The 27,482-nt window shown below is 40.6% G+C and overlaps 1 protein-coding gene across 1 annotated transcript in view; it reads right to left on the bottom strand.

The window, feature by feature from the left end:
• LOC140235181 (uncharacterized) overlaps positions 1 to 27,482 on the bottom strand; it is a 104,060-nt gene that overhangs the window by 13,848 nt on the left and 62,730 nt on the right. The window contains exons 18-23 of the mRNA XM_072315220.1: positions 27,108 to 27,137; positions 24,375 to 24,419; positions 19,716 to 19,867; positions 19,385 to 19,438; positions 16,896 to 17,116; positions 330 to 16,150 (exon numbers count right to left, since the gene is read on the bottom strand). Coding sequence (XP_072171321.1) covers positions 330 to 16,150; positions 16,896 to 17,116; positions 19,385 to 19,438; positions 19,716 to 19,867; positions 24,375 to 24,419; positions 27,108 to 27,137 — 16,323 coding nt within the window. The remainder of the gene's footprint in view (positions 1 to 329; positions 16,151 to 16,895; positions 17,117 to 19,384; positions 19,439 to 19,715; positions 19,868 to 24,374; positions 24,420 to 27,107; positions 27,138 to 27,482) is intronic.

Genomic DNA, 27,482 nt, shown 5'->3' with positions numbered 1-27,482 from the left:
TTTTATGAGATGAAAGATAACCAGAGAACTTTCTAGACTGATATTAACCTGACAAATTGATAACACATTCTCTATAAAATAATTCTTCTCCAGATTACACATTAATAATCAAAAGTGGGCAAACTTGGTCATACAACTGAAACCACTTTTGACCACTGTCTAAAATTCCAGGTAATTAAAAATCTACTCAAATGATATGCTAATGAATTTACTCTCACACACAAGAAACTACAACAGGTATCATAAAGAACATGGTTGATCATATTGAACAAATCTAATGGCGAAATTCTACTGACTGTAATGTAAGAGAGACAGGATAGGCTACTTACTTCCTCAGGTCTGGAGGTGTTTGGTGCTTTGACATCAGGATCAGCAGGCAGCTCATTGTTACTGGTGTGTTGATCCTTGGAATCCTCACTTCCTGGGTGATTGTTGAAAGCGTCTCTGGCCTGCATGCTGGTGTCTCCAGCTGAATAGCATCTCCTCGAGGGGAGTAAATCCACCTCTGCCTTGGCTATCTCTGACTGTGACAACCTTCGTGTTTCCCTCAACTCTTTGAGAAGAAACAGTATCTCTTCCCTCTCCATGTTGAAGGCAGATGTCAATGGCCCTCCTATGTCTGTGTGAGTAGATAGTGGACTTGGGTAAGGTGATGAAGCTGGTGATGGGGATGCTGAGGAGGGGGAATGAGCAGTAGCCTTGACCACATTCTCCCTGACCCTTTTCAGAAACTTCAGATGTTCACTTGGACGATATCTTTCTGTGCTAGCAGTGGGCTCATTGGGAGATTTGGGAGGGTACAGAGTGTATGCTGGTGGTGTCACAACTCGCTGGACAGGTGGAGGGGTCACTTGGCTTGGAGTGGTTAGAGAGGATGGGGAGGTCGATGATTTCCTCATTGAGGCTCTTGGACTTTTCCGGGAAGGCTTTGGCGGTGTTGTTGGATCTGCAATTCTGCTCGCAGATGCTTCTGTCCTCTCTTCAGGTTGCTCACTGGATCTTTGGCCATTAAAGGATCTCTTGTGAGAGTTCCAATATTCTAGAGGGAGATCATCATCCAAGTAATTCAGTAATGCATCTGTCTCCCCAATCCCATGCATTACCTGGGCTTCCAGGATTTCCACAGAGGTGTCTCGTCTATCCCAACTTTTGCTGTAGTACCCGTGCACAAAGCCATCCAGTTCAGAGCTACTGGTTGAGTTGGGACTCTTGTATCCATTCATCATTCCATGTGCTTCAGGCAGAGACACCTTACTCTCTGTATCACTTTGGTTTTCCACATGGGTATCTGAGGTTATGGGACTATCTTTCTGTCCATTTCTTTCTGATTTGATGTTAGACTTTCTTTTCTGTAGAAGTTTTTCATACTCGGCCCTTAGCTGGTCCAAGTCCCTTTCTTCATCAGTTGATGTTGCATTGATGAGTGAGTCCATTGATCCAATAGGGGTCTTTTCCTGACATTGATTGGGCATTTCACTTGCCAGACTGTAGACGCCACTGCTTTCCCCAAGACTGGATCCAGTTCTCTCCACGTTGTTGTGTCCACTTCCTGCTGGCAGTTCCATTGGCTGGTAGAGAACTGGGGTGGTATGGGACTCATCAGGTAAGGAAAATTTGACAGGATACATATTGAGACTAATGTCTCTTGCAGAAACCTTTTCATTTATTTGATGTGGGAGGATTTCTTCTGTATGTTTCTTCATAACAAGGGGATTCTTGGGTAAGACAGGACTGTAGCCTGGAAGTGGGATCTTGTCATTTTCTGGGTGTTCACTCAGTGGTAGGTAACTAACTTCGGTTTCAGACTCTGACTCTGCCAGCAGCCATTCTAACTTTGCAGGTGACAGTGAAGGAACATGAACCCGCAATGAGTCAACCTCATTCACATCTTCATCATCTTCCTCTTGCTCAGGAGTGTCTGCAAATTCTCTCTTGATTTCTGGCTGTTCTGACTTTCCAGGAAGCTGCTTTATAGAACTGGTATGTTCACGTCCTACAGCTCCTGGCTTCTCTGTTGGAGAATTGCCGAGCACTGGCCCAGTACCTGCCAGGTTGATATCTGCATCTGTCTGTAGTGCCAACAATTCTGGTTCAATGGAGTCTCCAAACAAGTCCGAGTCAAAGCTTTCTCCAAGTGCATCTTTAGATAACTCTTCTTCCTCATCATCCTCCTCCTCTGTACAGGACTCCTTAGAGTTTGTGTCTACACCAGAGGGGAAGTCTAAGTTGGAGTCAACGCTGACATCAGAAAAAGAAGATAGTGTGCGCTTTAATGCTTTCTTTGCTGAGGTTTCATCAGACAGCAAAACACTGTCAACAGGTCTTGCTGATGTACTCTCTTCCTGATTGGATACAAAATTGTTTTCTTCCAAATTTGCATTGTTGTTGTTTCTGTTTTCAAAAAGGTCTTCATCCCATGAAGACTGTAATGGCATAGCATGCCAATCATTCTGTGATGATGATCTAGACTTGGCAGTGGCATGTTCAGGAGCTTTAGGGGTAACACTAGTCACATGATGGGATTTATGGTGGTCAGGCAACACTGGTTTTCTGTCTATTTTGCTATCACTAGTGGGTGATGAAATATTGAATTCTGAATGGGTTTCTTGAGCAGCTGATACTCCAGGTGAGGCCACTTTACCCTTATGACTTGGAAGCTCAAGAAACTCATCAGCTCCTGCTGTTACATCATCAGTCCTTGCATTAAAATCATGACCATCTACTTCAGTATTTGATGTGGTTTTCAAATGTTCTGGTTTTAATTTGTTTTCTTGGATAGAGGCATCATTTATGTCACTGGTTATGTCCTCAGTAAGTTGTTCAGATATGGAGTTAACTGCTTGCCTGACCTCTGAGTCATGGTAACTGTGCTCATTTTCTACCTTTTCATTTTCACCTGCAGCTGTGTTGATTGTGACACTGCTCTCTTCAATGATCGTTTCACCATCTGACTGAACAAGAGGGACATCCAATTCGGGATTTGAATCAGAGCCTTGGAGTTTGAGCTCATCATCTCTGTTGCTCCTGTGAAGCTTTGCGGCCAGTTCTTTGACTCTCTCAACAGTTTGCTCTGATAGTCTCCGTTTATGCATGAGGACAGCAAACAATTCAAGCTCTTGTGAGTCCATTTCTTCTGTCAGTTCTTGAAGCACCTCACTACCCCTCCTCATGGGTATGTCTCCCATATCTGCAGTTGACGAAGATGATGAGGGACTGGAAGGACTGCTTGAAAACACAGAGGTTTGACATTCTTGATCATGAACAAGGGAAATTTCTTCCAGTGGTGATTTTGCTGAGTGTGAGCCACCTGCCAAACTGTCCTGAATCTTTATGGGTGATGATGCAATAGTGGGGGAAACTGTGCTGACAGACTCTATCTCAGGCAATGGACTTGTTCCCACACTCTGGCTGTCAGACACAATGTCCTTTTCAGAGTGTTGTGCTATTCTATGAATTGTGTCCACAGACACACTTGCATCAATACCCATGCTATGGTCTGGCTCATCGTCTGGAGAGACTGTTTGAGCACCCTTCTCATTGGCCACTTCCAGATGACTACTTGGGAAATTGGTTGGACTTGTGCTAGTATCTTGCAAGTTCACACCTTCAAATGGGGATGTCTGGACACTAACACTGAACAGTTGGTCTAAGTTTGGTTCTGAATTATCTGACAAAACATTGCAGCCATCATCTGTAAAAGTAGATGCATCAGCAATGGAAATATGAGAGCCATTAAGTCCAGGGGATGTATTTGTACCCACTGTGATGTAAAGTGACTGAAACCCTGTGTGCTTGGCTGCTGCAAAGATCTGAATGAGCTCATCATCTGTGCTGCGAGAGCTAAGGAATGGAGAGACTGCAGGACTGTGGACATTTCCCAGTTCTTGGTGTGGTGCTAGAAGGGAAGATGACAACCGCTGAGACTCGGTACCCTTCTGTATGTCAGATAGGGTGCATTCACTCACCAGCTGCTCCAGTTGAACCTCATCCTCTGCTCCACAAGATGTCGCTTGTGGAAACCTTGCCTCCTCCAATGTCTCATTAACCCTCTTTGTGGACGTGTCATCCACTCTATCCTTCTTATCTTTTTCTAACTGCTCTGCTGACATCATGAGTCTTGGTGAGGGAGTGATAGGCTTGAAGGAATGCATATCATCAGTCAGTAATACATCAGAAGATATAGGATTGTCCTCAGGCACTTCAATCTTACAAACATCAATTTCTCTTTGAGGAATACATTCTGTGTCAATGCATTGTGTGGTATTGTCACTCACGGGAGAAGCTGATTGATGTACGTTTGGACTGTCACTCAAGCCATCAAGAGACTGCAGTACATGCCACTGGACTGGTTCATCTGGCAAATGTTGTGCTACTTTCACTAAAACAGGCTCCAAATTCTTGAAAATGTGCAAACTGCCTGGTTCTCCTGCATCAGTACTTTGTTGGATAGAAGGATTTTGACTTGCAGACTCATCACTAGATATTATTGTCACCACACCATCTGCTTTATAATTTGAAGATGTATGCTCTTTGAAGCATGATGCATGCATCTGTGGTGTTACAGACGGGTCTGGATTGCATTGTGCTTCATTGTACTCTTCTTTGGCATGACCATCAATCTGATCACCCAAATGAGGAGTGCATGTTTGGTTGATGCTGGAATGTAATGAGTCAGGAGTCACTATGCTATGATCTTCTCTGGCAATGTTGGTATTTGCATCTTCATCTGCAGTAGATGGAGTCATAGCATTGGAAAGTGAAGTTCCTTCATGCTGACTTCCTGATGAAGATGATGGTTGGCTTGTCATCTCTTCTTTGTCTTTCATAGTGGTTGGCAATCCATCACTATTTCCTGCACCTACATCAGAAACATTCTGTTGGAAACTTGTCGGCATGGTATATTCTGCAAGGGTAACTGGGTGTTCTGTACAGATTTCTGATATGAAAGGAGGAAGTTTACTTGACACACCATGATTCTCTTCAGACATTCTAGCAGCTTTCTCGCGATCTCCAGGATAAGATTGCACTTTTTCTTGATTCACTGGTGGTATGCTGACAAAATCCATATCAGAAGAATTGAAATCGCCAGAACTGATATCATCATCAGCAGGTTCACCATCAAGTTGTCCAAGTGTCTTTGGTGAATGCGTAGATTTACTGTCTCCTGACACTCTGTTCTCTACATCATCAAGAAGTTCCCTGGACATTCCTTGTGTCTCATCATTGATTCTTTCTTCACTTTCTGGTGTACAGTTGTTAGCAACATTACCTGGAGATGTGCATCGCACCTTTGGAAGTGGTTCGTCTTTCTTATTGACCTTAGCGCTGTCACTATAGCCCTCTTCACCACAAAACATTTCCTGCATATCACCAGGAGGTGGAGCATCTCTGATATTACCCTTGGCACTGTTACTAAAGACATCTTCATCATACATCTTATGCACACCCTCAGGAGGTACAGTTTGCTCTGTAAAAGATGTTGTTGCATTTGCAGAGGGATGTTTTTCATGATGACATATTGACATAGAGGCAAGCTTGCTTTTCATATCCTTGTCACTGCTGATTGATGGTGATTCACTACTATTCTGTGCACCTTCAGCTGGAGTGTTTGGAGGGAAGTTTGTTGGCCAAGTGAATTCTGGAAGGGTAACTGAATGCTTTGTGCAGAATTCATCCAGGCAATTATTTACATCATCTGATGAGACTTCATCCCGGTTTGTGGATGTTTCACTGATATCATCAAGAGCATTGGAACTGATGGATGTCTCATGGCCAAGTGAAGGGTTCTCAGTTGGACGAGTGGTGGGTAACTTGCTATCAGGAGTATTCTCTGCAGGAGGATGCCCACAAATGTCACCCGGGGCACTGTCAGGTTTTCCACTAGTCTCAGACAGAGATGTCGGATCAGTTTCCATTGCTCCCTCCTTGCAGTCTCCTGACCCATCATTCTTAACATCCTGAATGCTTTGTGAGGGTGTTCCTTGTTTCGCCATGTGAAGTTTGTATTCAGGAAGAGTCACTAAATCTTGCACACATTTCTCACTGACAACAGCACATGGCAGTTGAATGAAGTGATCTCTTTCCACAGAATCTGCCAAAGTTTCATCACAAAGCATGGTCTGCTTTTCAGGATTTGAAACATCTTTTTCATGAGATATTGGACTGCCACTAGGACATTCTTCATCAACATTCATATCATACATATGTGATGGAGTACCTTCCCTGGTACTTATTTTTTCAGTGGGCCACTGCTTACGATTTCTTGACTCTTCACTGGACGAGTTGCTTTCCTCTTCATTCACTGTCTCTACATTCTGAAGATCAGCTTGCTGGGGCATCTTACTGTCTGCATCCATCAGGCCTTGTAATCTCACCAATGAAATGTTGTCTGGCAGAATGACAGGTGTATTTAGGATTAACTCTGAGACCACTGGTTCACTAGTAGGCATGGGATTTGTTTGTTGACCGATGTCTATTTCCATTGGCAGTGATGACATTTTGTTAACAGAGGTATCAGCATCAGGTTCTTTACTGATGAAAGATGGTGTGCTCTCTTCACTGCATGCCAACTGAGGAACAGGCGCTCCTGGTGTGTCATCATTTGCAACTTCATCTGTGGGACAAACATTTTCATTCACATCAGCTTCTACTTGGTGGAACTGTGGAGCTGAATCTTGAAGTTCACTGCTGAAATCCGGCCTTGTGAAGCTATCAGGCAACCTACCATCCACAGAACCAGATTCTACCAGGCTCCAGCTTGGAGCCTCCACTGTTTCATCAGGATGTGACAGCTGGAGGGTTGGTGTTGTTGACTTTTCCAATACTCCCAAGTGATTTGGAAGATCTTCTCTTATTGCCTGCTTGCCATTCTCTTCTTTGGATTGTGGTTCATTGATATCCTTTTTAAATGAAATCTGAGGGCGGTCTCCACATGTAGATGGCAAGTTTTCATCAATGTGGCAGGATTCCTTTTTGGGTAGTGATTCACAGAGTCCTTCTGTAACCTCCTCCTCATCTGTTGATTTGTCCACACTGTTTTCCCTTTCTTCCACTTCAGCATTTGCTGACACTTTGGGAGATAACACATTATCATGGCCTGACTGCAGTGTCTGCCTGACAGCTGGTAACACCACATCATCAACAACCACCATGTCACTATGAATATCTTCACTCACTACTTTCTTTAGAGACAGACTTTCATCCTCGCTCTTGATGAACATAACCTTGGATTTTTCTGTCTGCCATACAGGTACAGATAAAGCTTGCTCATCACTTTTATCACTGCTGGTCAGCGGTGAACTATTGCCTGCAAGTGTTACTTGGACAGTTTGGGCTTTGTCGTGCAGATGCTCACCTGCTGGCCTCTCGTACAAGAATGTTGGCAGAATGTACTCAGGTAGTAACACTTTAGAGGCTGTTATGACCTCTGATGAAGGTTTCAAATCAGGGATGCCTTCATTTTTTGCCTTGTTCATGTCCTGAGACAAAAGATCTTTCGAAGCCTCCTCAGGTACCTCAGATAGCTTTACACTGCTGCCAGAGTAGTGCTCATCTGTTTCATCATTTGTCAAACTTTCTGACTCTGGCACCTGCAGTTTGTCATCTGTAGCTGCATGGATGACTTGGTTTCTGTTGTTTGAAATTTGAGCTTGTCTTTCATCACCTTGCTCTCCCTCAGAGGACAAGACATGCTCGCTTATCTCACTGGTAGATTCACCTTCATGAATCTGTTGGAGGATAAGTGGAAGGTTTGGCAGAGGGATGTTCCCAGAGGAATTATTTATAACATTGACATTTTCTTTTACTAGAACAACATCTGATAAGCTGCTCCTGACTTGTGGCAGTTTCTGCTCACAGGCATCTTGGATTAGGGCTGCTTCATTTTCCTCACTTTCATGCTGTTCTGTTGCTGGTTTCACACTGCAAGCAGCAAAGGTGGGAGGATTTTCTTCTGCTCCATTGGGAAGGCTGTAAGTTTTCTGAGGGGTTACTTTTTCTCCATCATCCGAGCTGTAAGGATAAAGGGACACCTGACTTGGCTCAACGGAGTCCATCTTTGATGCTGCAGGGATATCTGGCATTTCACATCTATTCATGTTCATTGTTGCACTAAAGATATCTTCACATGGATCCACCACTTGCATTGTACAGGAAATGGAAGGTTCTGTGTGAACATTTGGCATTTTTGAGACATCAAATTCATCTTCAGCCTTCACTACGTCTCTATTGATCTCAGCTGAGTTAGATCCTTCTGTTTCAAAAAGAATGCTTACATCATCTGTGCTGTCTAAACCAAGTTCATCACCAGTGTTAATTGGTTCAACATCTGAAAAGGTAGTGGACCTACTCCTCAATTCTCTAATTGAAGAATCACCATCCACAGCTGCATCTGATCCCATCCAGCTTTGGCTGTGCAGGTTTCCGTATTCCTCTGGTTCACTTTCAGGACTTTGGATGAGATCCCGCTTAAGAGCCTCATGGTTGTACCCAACCCCATCACCAACAATGCTATTCACAAGACCTCTTTCACTACTTCCCATCCCAAGCACTGGCGAATCAGAACCATCTGAGCTGTCACTACTTTCAACTGAGAGGCCAAACATTCTCATGAACATGGTGAGTTTAGCACTTGCTATGGCATATTCCTTGCCAAGAAATGGTCGCAAGTTCTCTACTGCATCAGACGGAGGAGCATCTACAAACTTGCCCATGTGATTGATATGCATGTCTCCTATTCCATTCAAAGCATGATCACAATATTCGGGTGTCGCAGAAGTTTGCTGATTCTTCTCATAAGTCACACCAGGTCTTACATCACTCCTCTCACTGCTGTCAAAGCCATTGCTAGAATCTTCTGCTCTCTCCGATGCACTATCTAGCGATTTAAGGGGGTCCATATTTTGATTGTTGTCAATCAGCTGTTTTCTATGAAGTCTTGGTGACACTGATGGAATGGACGTATCTTTGGGTATGACTGAAACAGCACTCTTTTTCTTGAAAGAAAATTTTGGGGTGCTCTGAGGGTACAGTCGGGAGAATACATCATTCTTTTTCTTGGACGAGGACTTCTTTGGAGAATCTGGGAGATCTTTCTCTCTGGTGCCTACTTCTGTGGCAGGACTGATATCTGCCTCTGTGGTAATCTCTGATGCAGGAGCTGTTGTATGGATCATGCTGTTGACACTCTTTCCATCCAACCTGACAGAATTTGATTTGGGTTTACTTTCATTGTTACTGCAGGTGGGACTTTCCTCAAATTTCTTACATGCTTGGGGCAATGTTGATGACAATGATTTGATGGCATTGCTTTCATTTCCTGTCACAATGGGACCTTCTTCTGAGTCACCTGACATTTCAGATGCTGGTGATGAATTTCGACTATTCTGTGGAGACAAAGTGTGCAGAGTGCTACAGGTTTCTGCAGAATCAGAGGTCTCTGTTGGAGTGTCCTCTTCTTCCTGGATAGGTGGCAGACTATGAGGAGTGTAAGTCTGATCTACTGGCACATGCACAGATGAGTATGGTGCTTCAGAAGTTTCTGCTGCTTCCTCTTCTTCATAGGAATACTCATGATTATCAAGAGTGGACGGCTCAAGTTGGGGTAGATATCCATTTGGGGATGTAAATCGGCTATGAAAATTGTTGGCTAATGGTAACACATCTGTATTGTCTACTTCCTTGATGAATTCACCTTTCATGTCTGCTGGACATTGGTCACTTAAATGCCCAGTTGGTTTGAAGCTTATCATTTCATTTACATTTCTGTCACTCGTACCACTGGACTCAGAATTTTGTGCAATGTCTTCTGATTCTACGTGAGCTGATGAGGGTGAGCCTGGATGCTTCCAGGACTGCCTTTCATTCAGATCTGGCTCTCGAACTGGTGTGCTGACAGGTGTTCCTGTGGGAGTGCTAGAGGCAAGGAGCTGATCCTTTTTCCATGGTCCGAGTGGGAAATTGCCCTTTTCTGTTCCTGAGCTGTCCACAGGAGATTCAATAGCAGTCTGATACAGAGAACTTTCCATAGCACTGTGGAACATACCTGAGCTGTCTGGTAGACTATCTCTACAGGCACTTATTTGTGATGGACTATGTTGGTAAGCAAAGAGAGGTTTTTCAACAAACTCATTTTCAAACAGTGGTGCTGGCAACAAAGTCAACGGTGACTCCTTAGAACCACTCAAGGATGTCATTGCCTCCATGTTCCAGACACCTTTATCTGGAGCTGTTTCTGCTTCTGAAGATTCATCAGTATCAGTCATTCTCAGTACAGCTTTGCCCGTTACCTCTTGTGGTTGGTATTCTGGTCCATCATTACTCACTGCTGAGTCATAATCCTCAAATTCTTTCACATCTTCTGAGAAATCAGATAAAGTTTCTTCTTCATCAAAAAGATCCTGTTCAGCGCTACTAGATGAACATGAAGAAGTGTCTGCACTGACCTCTTCATCATCAGAAAAAGCAACAGGAGAGGCACGACTCACCATTACTTGTTTGCTTTGAGCATGGCTGGCACTATCATCTGTGCATTCATCACCTGTAACAAGCACTGGCTGCTCTCTGTTCAATGATGCTGCAGTCTCATCAGCATGGAGAATATCTGTTTCAACACTGATGTCATGTTCCTTCTCTGGCACTGGACCTTCTGCAAATGAATCTTCACGTTCAAGCATATCTTTCTGATCAGCATGGGGAATATATGTTTCGACACTGAAGACATGTTCCTTCTCTGGCACTGGACATTCTGTGACTGCAACTTTACTTTCCAGCATGTCTTTATCATCAGCATGGGGAAGATCTGTTTCGACACAGACATCATGTTCCTTCTCTGGCATGGGACGTTCTGTGACTAATTCTTCACTTTCCAGCATATCATTCTCATTAACATGGGGAATATCTGTTTCGACACTGATGTCATGTTCCTTCTCTGGCACTGGACATTCTGCGAATGAATCTTTATGTTCAAGCATATCTTTCTGATCAGCATGGGGAATATCTGTTTCGACACTGAAGACATGTTCCTTCTCTGGCGCTGGACATTCTGTGACTGCAACTTTACTTTCCAGCATGTCTTTATCATCAGCATGGGGAAGATCTGTTTCGACACAGACATCATGTTCCTTCTCTGGCATGGGACGTTCTGTGACTAATTCTTCACTTTCCAGCATATCATTCTCATTAACATGGGGAATATCTGTTTCGACACTGATGTCATGTTCCTTCTCTGGCACTGGACATTCTGTGACTGCAACTTCACTTAATAGCACATCAGTCTTATCAGCATGGGGAATATCTGTTTTGACACAGACATCATGTTCCTTCTCTGGCACTGGACCTTCTGCGAATAAATCTTCACTTTGCAGCATATCTTTCTCATCAGCATGGGGAATATCTATTTTGCCACTGACTTCATGATCCTTCTCTGGCACAGGACATTCCGCGACTGGAACTTCATTTTCCAGCATATCATTCTCATCAGCATGGGGAATATCTGTTTTGACACTGATGTTATGATCCTTCTCTGGCACTGGACATTCTGCGACGGCAACTTCACTTAACAGCATATCAGTCTCATCAGCATGGGGAATATCTGTTTTGACACAGACATCATGTTCCTTCTCTTGCACTGGACATTCTGCTAGTGCAACTTCCCTTTCCAGCATGTCTTTATCATCAGTGTGGGGAATATCTGTTTCAACACAGATATCATGTTCCTTCTTTGGCATTGAACATTTTGTGATTGAAATTTCACTTTCCAGTGTGTCTTCATTATCAGATGTAGCACTATCTTGAGACAGTTTCTCTAGTGTCTTTTTATCTGTAATCTCTGCAAGATCTCTATTCAGTGCAGTTATATTTGCACTGGGCTGTCTTTTCTCTGGACTGTTATTCTGTGAAGATGAGACGTCAGCTGTACTACACTCTTTATTACCTGTGAGATGTTCTGCATGATTTTCATCTGCCTGAAAAGGTGATTCTCGTACATTTGTCTCTTGTTGTGGCTCATGTTGGTGAGATAGTCTCCCATGCTCATTACGATCTTGCAAATCCAAAATATCCTGGTGAAGAGAGTGATGTTCATTACATGCTGATTGTTCAGCGTCTGTGTCTTCAGATTCATCAGAATGTGTGTCTGACGGACTAGGAAGTTGCTCTGTCAAATCTTGTTTTGCAGTTGGATGAGAAGATGTACTATCAGGCTCCTGACCAGGGTTATTCTCCCCAGCTGTAACACCAGCACTCTGTTTACATGAGTCTGTGAAGTCATCCTCTGGCTTCACCAAGACATCCTCATTTGTAGTCCTTGCAATATCATCCACTGATGGTGACTGCTCAAGTGAGGTTTTATATTGTTCTGTGGGAGGTGCACATGTTGGAAGAGTCCGATCTAAATCTGGGAAGTGATGCAGCTCACTGGTACTTAATGGCAAATTGTCATGGCAAGGTAAGGTCTCAAGCTGTGCATCAATGGCAGTATCTGGCAACTGTCCCAAATTAAGAGGAAACCTTTCTCCCTCTCTGTTGGTATCACCAGGATTTGTTCCCTCAATGAAGGGTGTTGCATCACAGGTGTCTGCAAGCTGTTTCTCTATGCAGCCCTCATCTTGTTCTTCATCTTTCTCTGGGGTAGGGCTCTCACATTCATTTGGAGTGGCAGGAATTGCAACTCCAGTGCCCAATCCAGTTGCATCAGGAAGTTTTCTGTGTCCCATTGGGCTGCCACGTTCTGAGGGTTTCCATTCAACTGTTTGTTCTTCACATGGTTTTCCATCAGGTTTGGATGACATGCTTGTCCCTTCTGCTAATTCCTCATTTCCAAAATTGGCAACATGAAGATCATCCTTGGTGTCTACTGGGTCACAACCTTCATGTGTTTCATCAAGGGGCTCATCTGCAGGTGTGATTTCCGGGCTTAATTCATGTGACCCCGCTTGTGAAAGATCTAATACCTCCTCATCGCTGAGTGGGATACTTGCATTGCCATACTCTCTCTCATGTCCATCTTCACTGTTTTGCCTTCTTTCAGTTCCAACATCTTCAGAGAGATTTTCAGATGCTGTTCCTTCATTTTCATTGCCAGTTTGAAAGATTGGGTTATTGCTGACATCAAGACAAAAAGCCTCCTGTGGAACAGGATCTTCTTCAGAATCTCTGTTACCTTCAGTCTCTCCTGCATGTGCAATATCTCTTGTCTCAGTTCCGGGTGCATTACATCTATTTTCAACTAATTCCTCTTTTGGAGAGTCCTTGTTATTGTTTTCCTCTAACACATCTTTATCTTTGCCAGAAATTTGTTCTAGTTCTGCATTATCAGTATGCAAAACAGTAGGGTATAGGGATGTACAATCTGTCTGATTTTCACTTTCATCCTTGACATCACACAAAGGATTATCAAGATTTGAAAGATTACATTCAGAGCTGTCTGGCATAGAGGATGTCTGGTTGGCACTTCTCTGATCCTTATCATGACATGTAACATCCTCCCCATCTGGTGATACAATAATATTGTCTTCCAGATCAGTTTCACTCTCTTCTCTAGGGCAAGCACATTTGGGATGATCAGAGTTTGTTTCAACTGCTTCTGCAGCCAGATTTCCATCCAAAGCTGACAGTACCTCGCAGTCCTGCTCTGGCTTTGAAGAATCTTTTACCTGCTCACTTGCAGCAGGATGTGAGTCCAACATAGCAGGCAAACTACCAGAATCTGTAGTGAGCTCATCAGCACTGGAAGAGTTTCTTTCATGATTGCTTGTGGCTGGGGACGTGCATCCCTCCATTGATACATTGCTGTTATTGCACTCATAAGTTTCATGTCCATCAGAACTACAATTAACATCAAGGTCTTCAATCTCTGATTCTCCTGAATGTGGCTCTGTTTTCCTATGACGAGGTTCACTCTGTTGGTAAGCATTGTGGTTTGGAAAGATATTGTCTGTTGAGTCACAGCTTTGTCTCCTTTCAGCCAAATCAAGATTCTTCACAGCTTCAATATCATTGTAATCATCCTCATCACTTGATGCTGAAATGATGTCTTCAGATGACACAGGAATAGCCCAGAACTCATCTTCATCAGCAGATGCCATATCAACTATCCTTGGTCCTTGAACATGATCAGTATATGCTTCTGCATCATGGTTCCTGTGAAACTTGGGGCTTTCCTCCAAGGAGTCAGATAAGTTGTCAGAGGAAATATAGTCATTGTCAGTGGTCTGAGGGAATACACAACCAGTCTGAAGTGTTTGTACATCAACATTAATTCCTGGCAATGCTCGAGATTGTTCTGTGTTGTTCCCTGTAGATACCTTCTTCCCAGTCGTGTGATGACTGTCTTGACGTGCCATGTGTTGGTCCATCTCATCACCAGGGATATGAAATGGACTAGTATTCCCCTCGACAGGGCGCTTTTGTAGTTCATCTCTCAGCTGCTGGCTGGTTAAAGGAACAAAGAAGGCTTCTGACCTTGGCGTGCTTTTGGGAAGGTTTTCCAGGGATGGCCAGTTTTTGGGTTTGACAACAGGTGTGCGTAGAAATTTTCTCCTTGGGCCAGGAGAACCATTACCATCTCCATTTGGTGTTTTCTGTGCAGTTGAAAGAGGCCTCTTGACTGTTTTTCGATGAGATCGTGCATGCTCCTGTCCTTTTCTTGGAGATGGACTTCTAGGTGTGTGTTCAGATATCTTTCTTGGTGAGGCAGTTTTACTTACATTGGGGTTTGTTCTTGTTGGAGAGGCATTAGGAACTTTGTGCAGCTTTGACTTGGCAGTACCTGAATTTAGAGTCCTGCTAGGTTTCTTACTCAAGCTGGTGTGCTTTGGTATGTTTTTGTCCTGAGGTGTGATAGGAGTGCTCTGGTCTCCAGAAGCTCTTTGGTGTTTGCCTGGACTTTTGGATGGTTCACTCTGACTTCTAGCATGAGTAGATCTGATTGGAGCTTTTGATAATTCATTTGTTTTGATCTGTGGTTTCTCATTATCTGACGGTGACTTCAGGGCTGGAGATTTCTTCGGTCGAGAAACTGGTTTTATTGGCTTGTTGACAGCGGGACTGGCACTTCTACTTCTTGAATGCAAATTTTGCTTTGCTCTGTCTGGAAGATTACTCAAAGGCACACTTGTTCTGCTCTCCTTCTCTAAATGATCACTGTCACGTGTCCTGTCCTTTAACCTAATTGGGTCATCACGTATAGGGGACCTCTCATTCCTTATGAAGCATGGAGCATCTCTCTGCCTCTCTCTGTGAGGATCATGCTCAGAGTACCGCGGCGGACTCCTCTTTCTCAGAAAGTCAAATTTTGCTTCCTGCTGTGGATACAAACGTGAAAACACATCTCCTGAAGTTCTCTTGTTGCCTACCATCCCTGATGTAGAACTAGCAGGAGATGATGACCTAGACGATTTCATCGGGGAGCTAGATCTAGATGATTTCAATGGTGAACTTGATCGAGAAGTTTTACATGGCGAAGGAGATCTTGTTGTCTGAGAAGTTCTATTTGAACTTTCTTTCCTGGTTTGCTCAAGCCTGGATTTAGTTCTTACATTTCCAACATCATTTCGCTTCGACGGCTTGGAATGTGCTGTTTTTCGGACAGAACCACTTGACTCTTTGCACGATCCATTGCGATCTTTCTTGGCCACACCATTCACCTCTGGAGGGCTACTCTTATTTTTAGGGGAGCTATTTTGGCTATGATGCATGGTTTCTGGATCACTATTTCCAACAGGACTGACCCTCCCAGAGGCTGGCAATTGCATACCAATGTTCTCTGCTGAATCACAAACACCGTTCTCAGTACTGCTCTTCCTCAGCTCTTTCTCAGGTGACTGCCCTGCCACAAGGTCATTTTCCAAAAGGCAAGAATCTGTTTCAATGTCCTGGAGTTTCTGTTCTTCATGCTTCAGGATAAGCTGTGCTGTCCTTTGCTGAACCTCCAGAGTGGCCTGTCTCCTCTCTAGGGCAGCCAGTGCCTTTCGTTGGGCTTGCCGCTGCATTAGCTCCATCATGGCAACACGCTTCCTGGCAATATCCAAACTGGAGAGATTGTCGGCATCCATGGTGCAATCAGCCACAACACTTGGAAGTGTGCACATTTCAGAGTGCGAGCTCAGCAATTCCTGCAGTTGAGTCAGCTCATCCAGAAGTTGCTGTTTGCCTGTTGAAAATAAAATATAAAAGGGTAATGTCAATCCTTCATGCACATTTTGATCATCATTGGTTAATATCAAATTTTGGTTATTGCAACTGATTGACAAATTGCCTGACATCAGTGTAAATAAACACTGAATTGATCACTGTTTTAGTAGTAGCCATGATAAAAAATCATGGGCGTACGTACTCGAGCAGGATTAAAACCTACAACCTGATCTCTGGACAGGATTTACGTAGATGTAGTGCAATTTGTGAATCAGTTGCAATGAAAACATCTCGATGGAAGAATTTCATGAATTTGAAGAATTTTGATTAATCATGCAGCAAGATACCTCAAACAAAGATCGACATAATTTGGAACTTGTGCAAATCATGCAAAATTGATCTACATAATCAAGAGAGTTTAAAGTTATTGCTACAATACACCACTAATTTAATTAAGTGACTATGATGTAGCCCAATCATATTTTGAAAACTCAATTGCCATATTTACAAAGACAGAATACTTTGCTAACATAAATAAACTTAACTTAAGCTAACTTAAATGTTAACATTACAAAAAAAAACACCCAAAACAAACAAACAAACAATGCCTTCATAGTCCTATGACCAAAACTAACATGGTAGATCATGACAGTTACTCTGTAACGTTCAAACAGATTTTCCCCATGGAAGTAGTCTCGGAATACAGGACAATTTCAGGAAAACTGTATATTTGTCATTAACAGAGAAGGGTGTGTCTCAATCACCTGTTTCCTTCTCACTGTCTGCCTTTCTCTGCATCAGCAGGAGCTCCTCCCGAGCCTTCTCCATGGCTTCCTGGTGCTCCACCTTCAGCCGGTCAATCAGCTCCTTCTGCTCCCTGATGCGCTCCTGGTGGTGGTGGAGGCTCTCCTGCATCCTGGTTTCCTGCTCCAGCTGCGCTGCCTCTGCCTTCAGCTTCTTTGCCTCCAGCTCTGCCAGTTGTTTCCTGCAGATTTAGATGAAACACACTGTCACTCTCTCTTGTAACAACAAATGTATTCAAAAAACAAAATTTGTCACACTCTAGCTGCCCTTCACAATGCTATGTTCACCTTCTTCAAACATTAACATTCAGAATAACAGGTGAATCAAACACTTGCCAGTTTCCAAGTTTATCAATCCACACACATCACATTTCCATATGTGCCAACGGAGCACACAAAAATATATACTGCACTTATACTTGTTCTGGGTTACTGGATATCTTGTATTTCTAATATTCAATAATGCAATAATATGTGACCCTGCATCACAAAACCAACAACATGTCACCTACAAGATTTTCATTATCATTTTTTTTTCAGGCCACAGTATAAAAATGACATTCTCAGTTTTTATGTAGTGTATAAATCATATATATTGGATATACATATACCTAACCAAGTGAAATAAGAAATAAAGCCTCCAGAAATGTTACTTTTCAAAATACCTTGCAGGTTAAGAGTCTAGAAAAAAAAAATGACTTACTATGTGATGTGTAAAAAAAAAAAACCACACACAAAAAACAACAACAACAACAACAACAACAACAACAACAACAACAATAACAACAACAACAACAACAACAACAACAACTAATCTCCACAGTAAACAAAATACAGAGAGTAATAAAGGGAGTACTAGATTCTCCTGATACTGGAAATCCTCAGCAAGCATATTACTGCAGTCATGATCATTTCAAGATATCTATACTGCAGACTGTTTAGTAAGAAAAGTTCTGTGGGAATTTCAAGTCAAGTCAAGTCAACTTTCTTGTGCCTCATGACTGACAATTGGGGGGGGGGGGGAATAATGTTAGGACGAAGAAACAAAGGACCACTGATTCAAAAGCTTAAAAAAAAAATCTATTTTGATTCAGGTTCATTGTTCTACAATTCAGAGACAGACTGACAGAAAGAAGGATTAATCTTGAAGAAAATAACTGACCCCTCCCCATGAGAATCACATTGTTAACCTTAAACACTTATATTTTCAGGCACTTTGTGCAACTTTTCTTAAAGTGTTTTGCAATGCAAGCTGACATTTGGATGAACCATCATCCCTGAACAGTGGGATGGGTAAGAATCATGCTCAATCTAAAGGAACTGGATGTCATAGTGGACTTCACACTGCACACAGTGATCTCATCATATTCAAATATATTCAACAGAGCAATCACAGGGCATAGGGCATGACACTCACTGAACTGAATGAATCATCCAAAATTAGTGCTGAAAACTTTGCTCTGTTGAATACTTTACCTGGGACCATTTATTACCCTTATTGACTTGGGCACAGATGACCAATCAACCTATCACTCTATGACTGGCTGTTACTTAAGAACTGAAGAGTACCTGGCATGAAACTCATCCAATGCTCATCTTCATTGGCATCATAAACTCCACATTACAAATAAAGTTGTGAAATTTGAAATCTTTCCAACTGGTTTAAGGATCATATCAAACAGTGGTAAACTGTTGTATTAATAAAACCGGAAGCATTGTGTTCACAGTCTCTGTGGACAGGGAATTTCATGATCCTACCAAAATCATATCTTTTTATTTGAATTGGCACTTTAAGTTTAGTGCAAGAATAGAGAAGTTTTTTTTTGTTTGTTTTGTTTTAATCTACCTCAGATCTTAACACAGTGTGCACATATTCATCTGCACATGTTCTCAACAAATAATATCCAATGCCATGAGTGGTGAGATCAATGAAGGAGAAACACAATGATTTAACTTGCAGCAAATCTGACATGGCTGTGTTATGAATTACCAAGATGGAAAATAAAAACATCTTGAAGGCTTCTGGTCAAAATGAGATGCTGACCTGCTAGTAAAGTGACATAATGTGTTTCGGCTGTATATCTAGATAACTTTTCTTGATTGGTGCTCTATTAACAGAAATATTTCATTTTTCTGTAAGCATTCACAATAAAACAAAACAAAAAGATGCCTTGTAAGTGCAACTCGATCATTACAGTGTTGATTGAAGTTTTCATCAAGAATTATGATCAAATAGTGATGCAGTATTTCTGTCATGACAAACATGAAATATGCATGTTACCGAGTGTCTAAAATGTCATATAGGCTATCAAAGCATTAAAATATGTTGGTTTTATCTCAAAGGCAAAATGAAATGATTTCTGAATCCAAAATAAATTCTTAGATCAAAATCCATGTAGTTGAAATCCCCTCCATCAACTTGAAATGTGTATGACTGTGATGTTCATTACCTTGTGTCTTCTAGCTTCTCTGCTTCCAACTTGTGTCTTCTTTCAAGTTCCAATCTAAAGTAGGAAGGCCAATTACAGGTAGAGTCAATGTGAGAAGTGATACTGACTTCATGCAAAGCAATGCATCAAAAGAGATTTCTGAAGATAGACACAGATTTATAAAACATTAAAATGGCTTATGCTATTTTCCAGCTTTAATTGGAAAAGGGTAGGTACACATGAATAAACACTATATAAGGCATTACAACTACAAAATGAAAGATAAATGATAACATTGTTTGACTGTGAGATGAGGCTGACTTTGTTCTGTGGCAGAAACACGAGCACTCACCCGGGGTTGAACATCATGATGGGGGAGATTTCAGACGACAGATCGCTGAACGAGGATCTCAACGGAGACGTCTTCAGCTCACTCTCGGCGCTCCAGGACCCATCTAGGCTCATGGCAAGACTGAAGCGTTTGCTGAAGTCTGCTGAGAGTGCCTGGTAGATTGTCAGATGATGAAAGAAGCAGTAGACATGCATTGGTTAATCCTTCTGCTTCTACTTTGTGTTCAGTATGCAGTGAACCACCTCATTTCATAGAGAGTTATGAACCTCGAAATGCACATTTGCATTTATCTGGGCAATTGACATTTAATAGTTATACCCTTACTATAAAGAGGATTTCACTGAAGCCAAAATATGTCACTATGAATACATTCTAACACACCCTCATAGGAAGAAATTGCTGTGAAAGTCACAGTAGACTTCTGCTATGTAGCACAATCTCAAATCACTGGAATGAATACAAATATATATGAATCACACATTTTCAGATCTTTTAAACTTATGCTCACTGAAATTAAATGCATTTCCCCTGGTTTAATACAAACAATCAGCAATAAAAATCATTGCTCTTTACATATTATATTGATCTCACAGAATCAATATGATTATTTAAATCCACAAAGACACAGTCTCTTTCGATAAAAGTCGTGAGATGTGGTTTCTTTTTGTGGGCTCTAACATTTGCAGTGTATACAGGTCAATGCTTCTGAATACCTCACACACAATTTTGCCATAATATGACAAGCTTCATACAAGTCCGACAGATAGGTAGTATAAAGACTACTCGAAATAATTTCTGTCCAGTGGTTTAAATGTCAGTATAGCTTTGAAAAAGAAAAATGTAATGTAGGTGTAGGGCTAAAGATTTAGATCACAAAATAAAAGGCACACAGACTCGATGGTTTAGTCTAATGCAGACTCATGGAAATAATGGGTCTAAGCGTAAGTGCGAAAGAGGAGTCAATAGCATAGGTGTCTGTTGGAAACTTGTGCCGTCCACCTGGACATGCATTCGACTAAACTACCGGGTCTATGTGCCTTTAAAATCACAAAAGATACCACACAGCATAACTGTTAAAAAGAAAGAAATTTCAACAAGAATGAGTGACTGACATTCAGATGCCTGTGGTTTGCAGAATTTTGAAGCAAATTTGACATGAAATCAGATTAAACACAAGACCATACAATGACTTTGAAGTATCATTTGAATTACTATCACATATCCGTGACAATGTGCAAAGAGCATTGCAATATTTGCATGTTACAGAAAGAAACAAAGCGAGAAATCACAAAAGTGTATCACACACACACACTGGAAGTCACATAATAGGAGAGAGAAATGTCAAAATAATGAAAACTAGATCAGAAACTCAACAAGAATTTTTCAGCAAAGAGTTAATAAATGACACATCACTGTTCTGTCATCAGTTAAAGATTTACACATGTAATGCATGTGAGTTTGACATGAAGAAGTGGAAATGGTGACCATAAAAGCTACCACCACAGATTAACATGTTTGTGACAAGTGAATGAATAACAATAAATCTTACAGACATTAAAACAAATAAATCATGCAAAAGATATGATTTACATATTGAATGTGATATTGAGACTAGAATAATAATACTGAATCTCTGACAAAGCGTTGGTAGAAAATGCTATGGAACAACATTAAAAAAAAACACGGACAGCTAGAAAAAGAGAGAAAGATGGCCTAATGCTATTAGGTGGTATAAGCTGATGGTTGATACAAGTGTATTATGGATGAAACCATATCAATGCATATCATAAAATAGATCAAAACTTAATACATTACAATGTTAAAGTGTGTCAATACTCCAAAGTCTATAACAACACTATCCAGGACCATTATACGCACATGGCTTGTACACTTTGGTGATGTGGCCACAGTGAAACATTTTTTACTGTCAATGAATGCTATTCCGAGGTGCATGCAGCTGTTATCAAAACCTGCCCTAGAATATTTAACTAAACACTGAATCCTCTATTCCATGGCATCGGTACTTGTTCTGTGATACTGATTGCTGAATGGTATTGATCATACGACCCACCCCCTGCCTAGGCCACTGTTGTCACTGTTTTCATAGAAACAGCTCAGCTTCAGAGCACCACGTATTGCCAACTGAGAATACAATACGGCTTCTACTCAATGCAAGTCGCTCAAATATATTTTGAAGAGCACAGTTCTGCTCTAAATGCAAACCTTTTAATGGTTGCCCGACAGTATCAGCCAGACAATCAGCATATTTTCTGAATGCTAGACCTTCATGATGCATTGATGTGCAATTTCCCCCCAGCATGAGATAGCATTCCATTATTAAGAGGTTGTGTGTAAGAACATAATGCTCTTGCCGCACATCGAGAGCAGAAGAACTGTTCTTCTTGCAGAATAAAAGGAAGGAGTAATATTCTATATGTACATCAGCACATGAAGAGTTGTACGAAATGGACTAATGTCATAGTAAAGGACACAGATACAGTATATCAAAGAAAAAAAAAAAGCAGCAGAATTAAAATCTGAGTGGATTAAGGTCTTTGCACTTTTGTTAGTAACATAATTTTGAATCCTGCCAGTTCAGTGATAAAGTGCAAAATCTAAGACAGACATTTCAGTCAGAAGATATTCACAGAAAGCAGGACATGTGTCTGAAGGTACTGACAGACATAAAATCAGAAGCATACCTTTACAAACAACTTATGAAATAAAACATCAAATCTTTGCACATATCAACTTTTGAAATAATTTCACAATGACACTGTTATAACAAACTATACTTTTGTTTGATACACATTCCCTGAACTTGGGAACGAGACATATTACAAATCTGTCCATGTAAATAGATGAAAATCAGACTGGTTTTCAATATGCAACATCATATATGGATGATACAATCGCACTTGTGATTGAGCTATGTTACACAGCTCACACACTTTATGTAATTAGAATACAAACTTGAATGGTGTTTAAAAGTCAAAGGGTATTAAATAAACTGAAGACCATCACTTCATAAGAACAGTTATTACAAATTCTGTACCTACTGACAGTGTTTGACACAGACACAAAATCAGATATTCCAGTTCATAAAACAGGCTGACAGCAGAAAATTGTCTTCCATTCATTATTCACCCTTATATGCACAACAAAAGACTAAAAAAAAAAACCAAACATCTGTAATTTCATGAGTTTATATTTTACTGAAAAACCTAGAAAAAAACATGAACAACAATCAATACATCTGATCATACCGACACTGACAAAATTGAAAATATTGAGTTTTCCCATCCTTGTTGAATGAGAATTGGATATCTTCCAAAGGAATTCAATCAAAACCCCTACATATCATCTCCCAATCATTTCCAAAGGAAAGGTAGAGGAAAAATGTCCTACCATGAAATGATGGGAAAATGGCAACAATCTTGTATTATTTCATTTTTCACATGTTATATATTATAATCTTGAACAGTTGTATTGAATAAACTGACATTCTTATAATGTAAATGAATGAATGTAAATCACAGAAAGAAAAGATACAAAAAAGACTTGAGTCAGAAGAGTTTTGTTTGTCTAGGTTGGCACTGCACACAAACATTAAAACTGGTAGTTAATCTCTACTATCTGTTGTTGAGAATCCGAAGGACATGGACTTTGCACACAGTGAATGATCTTCTGGTTTGTATTGTATGATATCGGATCTCTCATTGATCCAGTGTTACAGCACAATATTGGCATAAACTGCTTGATATGAGTAGTTTTACGCAAGAAAGATTTTACCCCCCACAAAACACAAGCCCAAAACTAAACAAACAAACAAACAAACCCAAAACAAACAGTAGAATAAAACCATAAAAATGAAAATGCACACATCAAGGGATCAACATACAAGAGGAAATATTGTGAATGCTGTCAGTACAATATAATACCAGTTGTTGTGGAGGTTTTCACCGACAAAAATTAACATATTTAATAATCTTTTTTCTTTTCTTTTTTTTTATAAATATGAGTATACTTGTTTGTATTTTTTCTCTTGTTGAGTCCTCTGTCACAAGGGAAGTTCCACAATATGACTTGATGTGATTGATACAGACCATAATTATGGAGGAAATATTTATACGGAGAAAATGTAAATAGCAGATTTACTCAATTACTCCCTCCATAAAAAAATTTAAAAAAATTATACAATTGAAGTTAAGTTGCAACCATGTGTCCAAAGCTGCCATTCTGAGATACACACCATCAAAATAGTACAAAGTTTGTCACACTGATGTTACTCAAAATATTCTTTAAAATATTCTTTATAATATTTTCATATTAAAGACCATTCAATTTATTTGTCTGATTTCCAAACAATACCTTCATTTATAACCGTCATATGGTGAGCTACACTGTAGTGCAAAATCCAATAAGAAAACATAGCCATCTGGAGAAAACGGTACACTAGTTGTGACAGGACAAAAAAGACAGATAAGCCATTACAAACCTATTAATCTAAAATGCCAAGAGAAGAGTTAGGTATAGGGAAGAAGACATTAGGTTGTTTATGACTAAAATGTTAAAAGAAAAAATGATGTAAGAGAGATGTGACTACGATGTAGCTACGAAACTAACTAAACATCTCCTGACAACAGTGATGTTACTTACTCCGTCAGTATTAGGTAAACGCAGTGTGATGCTGTTTCTTCGAGACTGTGGAACATTGCCAGTGCGCAAAATTCAGATGAACAAATAAATGGCAACCAGTGATGATGTAGACAGCAAAGAAAAAAAAATAAAGCAATCTCAGAACAATGCCATGATACAAACGACCATCCTGCCACAATGCACATGTCTCCTCTTCAACCAAAGCACACTTGAAAATCCGACGCACATATGCACATCATACACAGTCAAAAAAATTCCTCTGAGCAAGTTCAAAGGAGAGACGCAGATTGCGCCCACAATTTCAATGCCGTCACACGCACAGCAGACAAACAGCGCACGGCACACGGAGAGTCAACACACGGTGTGCAAACATGTCATGTGTGACGACTTGTTAACTCTGGGAAACATTTAGCTTTACTAGGCACCAATGCATCCATGGGTATTCACATGTGATCATGACATGAGTGATGTGAAATACATTGGCAAGACCTGGATCTGCCCTTGTGCAGAGTGATCATGTTTTTAGCTGACTGACTGCATGGTACTACTATTTTGTTGTGATCATTAAATTTTGTGGTCATGTGATGGAATAAAATTTAATGTGCAATTTAAAGCCATGTTCAAATTGGCTTTATCAAATAAAACAAACTCAAAATGCATGGTACGAGAGTGAAAAAGAATTGTACGCAAAAGGGAAAAGTGATATTTCATATTTTTGGACTGTTTCACAAAGCAGTAATTATTGGTTGAAACATATGTACATCAGATGAGGTGATGTGTTTTTACTGATTTCCTTTTCTTAAATGAAATAAACGCAGGAAACATTTTGCTTTTGACTCAAACTATCAATTATGACTTATGGAAGAGAACAAGTTGCAGATGCTGCAGAGAGGATGTTTTTACGATATCTGTGTTCATACAGTGGTGATGAAGGCATCAACTGATCTCATCAGTATATGCATTCACAACCTTTATCACTGCTTGATGGGAACATGTGGAACTTTGAAATTCATTAACTTCCTTGCATCAAGGTTTGATGAAAACTCTGTTACTCTGTTTGTTCATTTTGACACATTCACTGCACTCAACTCAGAAAACAGAGTGGAATTATACTTTATAGGGAGCTTACTCTTGGTACATGAACTATAACCTTTCATAATGGTGATGAAGTTTGAGCACATTACTTGGCATAATGTCACGTTAGCTACATGCTGTATAGGGCTTCAGGTTTACAATTTTATGCAACAAATACTGCTTTACACATGGTGCAGTGTTTAACAATATGACAATAATATCATGAATGCAAAAAACATTGCAATAACAACATTGAGAAGATGGAACAGCATACAGAAATGAATTAAAGATGATGCACAAAGAAAAAGACACAGAAAGAAAGGCAGTGAACAAGATGAAATTTTCACAAAGTGATGAGTACAACAAAAGGTTTCTCTGACTTTGAATGACAAATGAGATCCAAATAAAAATGCAATGGCATACTATAATCAAGCTAGCTTTTACTTGGAGTAAAATCAAACAAACATGATTGTAGAGGCTTCACTAAAATCAGACTCTAGATAAGAGAATTATTATGGAATCTTAAGGTTTCAGCATTTTTTTTCTTGCAAAAGAGTAATATTTGTAGTGACCATATGTGCAAATTAAATGAGATGTTGCATATGATCTCCTCACTAGTTTCCAACTGATCCCCACACAGGTCCACAAAATGAAATTCAAAACGAAGTCTTCTATCCTTTGAAGCAACATTTTGTTGTTTGGCGAAGTCAGATAATTATAACTTTCAGGGAAACAGGGCTGTAGCAGCTAAATTTGCTCCCCAAAATGTGATTTCTATTATAATTTTGCACACACATCAATAGAAAAGCTGTTAGTTAATGACATTACCCAAATTAATTTGCAATAATGGTTGTGACCAACAACTGTGATGAAATTTCCACCAGTCCGTTCAAGTGATTATATACTCTGTTCATGAGAGCCAACCCGGGCATGGTGTAGATTTGTACTTTTAGTGATTCCTTAAGAAAAACTAAAATATTTGCCCTGCAAATGAAGATTCTTTACACGGAGGGGAACAGTACTTCAAATATGTTTTGTTTATATGTCTACTTTTTGTTGCTTCTCATGACATATGAATTTCTCATGGAATAAAACTATCCTAAATCTGCTAGTTCCCACCCACCCCTCCCCCCATGAAAGTAATGCACAAGCAGAATCATAACAAAACATCTCCTTTTCTTTTTTTTTTTCTATCAGTGGCTAAACTTGAATATGGAATTGTCAATTTTAGAAAAGTAATGATACTAATTACACATAACGAGGATAAATACATAAAACAGGTGGAAAACAAGATAAACAGACAGTTAGACAGAGAGAGATAAAGATAATGAAATATAAGATACACTGTAATGAAATATAAGACACAATCTCCTAGAGGAAAGGATAAAATGTGATTGTAGGGACGGTTGGAGCAAGAGAAATACAGGTACAGAGAGATTATGTTACAGACAGATGGGGGTGGGGGGGGGGGTGGGGGGAAGAGGCCACAAAAGGGTGAATATTTACTTTGCCACATGAATTCTTAGCAAACACATGAATAACCAGCCACAGGGCACAGAAAGACAGTTACATACAACACGGTGGGTGCATTAACATAGTGAGGACTGGTGCAATGTGTGCCCGACATTCTCTGAGAGGAAGAATTCAAACAGGACTTACTCTGCGCAGCGGGCCGGGAGGTTGTATGGACTGGTAGGGTGAGGGAGAACATGTAGAGTACACAGGTCAAATGCAATTAGTTGTCAGAAGTGTCCATGCCCCAATCATGCTGTCTTTTCCACCATAGGTTTTTAATAAATGATAGACATGCACATCCATTCACCACATGCTAAGAGAGACAATTAGAGTCCATCCAGACCGACTGCCCAAGGGTTGAATATTTCACAGCGGAATAGCTCCCTTCTCCAGATTGCTAGCCTCCATATGAGTTCGTTTCAATGGACGCAATTAACTCGGAGAAGGACATTATGACCACAGAACGGTCCATTGTTAAGATCAAGAGCCCAGGCATTAGATGTGGCCTGACTTTTTCCA

Source organism: Diadema setosum, chromosome 1 (genome assembly GCF_964275005.1).
Source record: "Diadema setosum chromosome 1, eeDiaSeto1, whole genome shotgun sequence".
NCBI lineage: Eukaryota > Metazoa > Echinodermata > Echinoidea > Diadematoida > Diadematidae > Diadema > Diadema setosum.
This window is presented reverse-complemented; position numbering and strand designations above follow the sequence as displayed.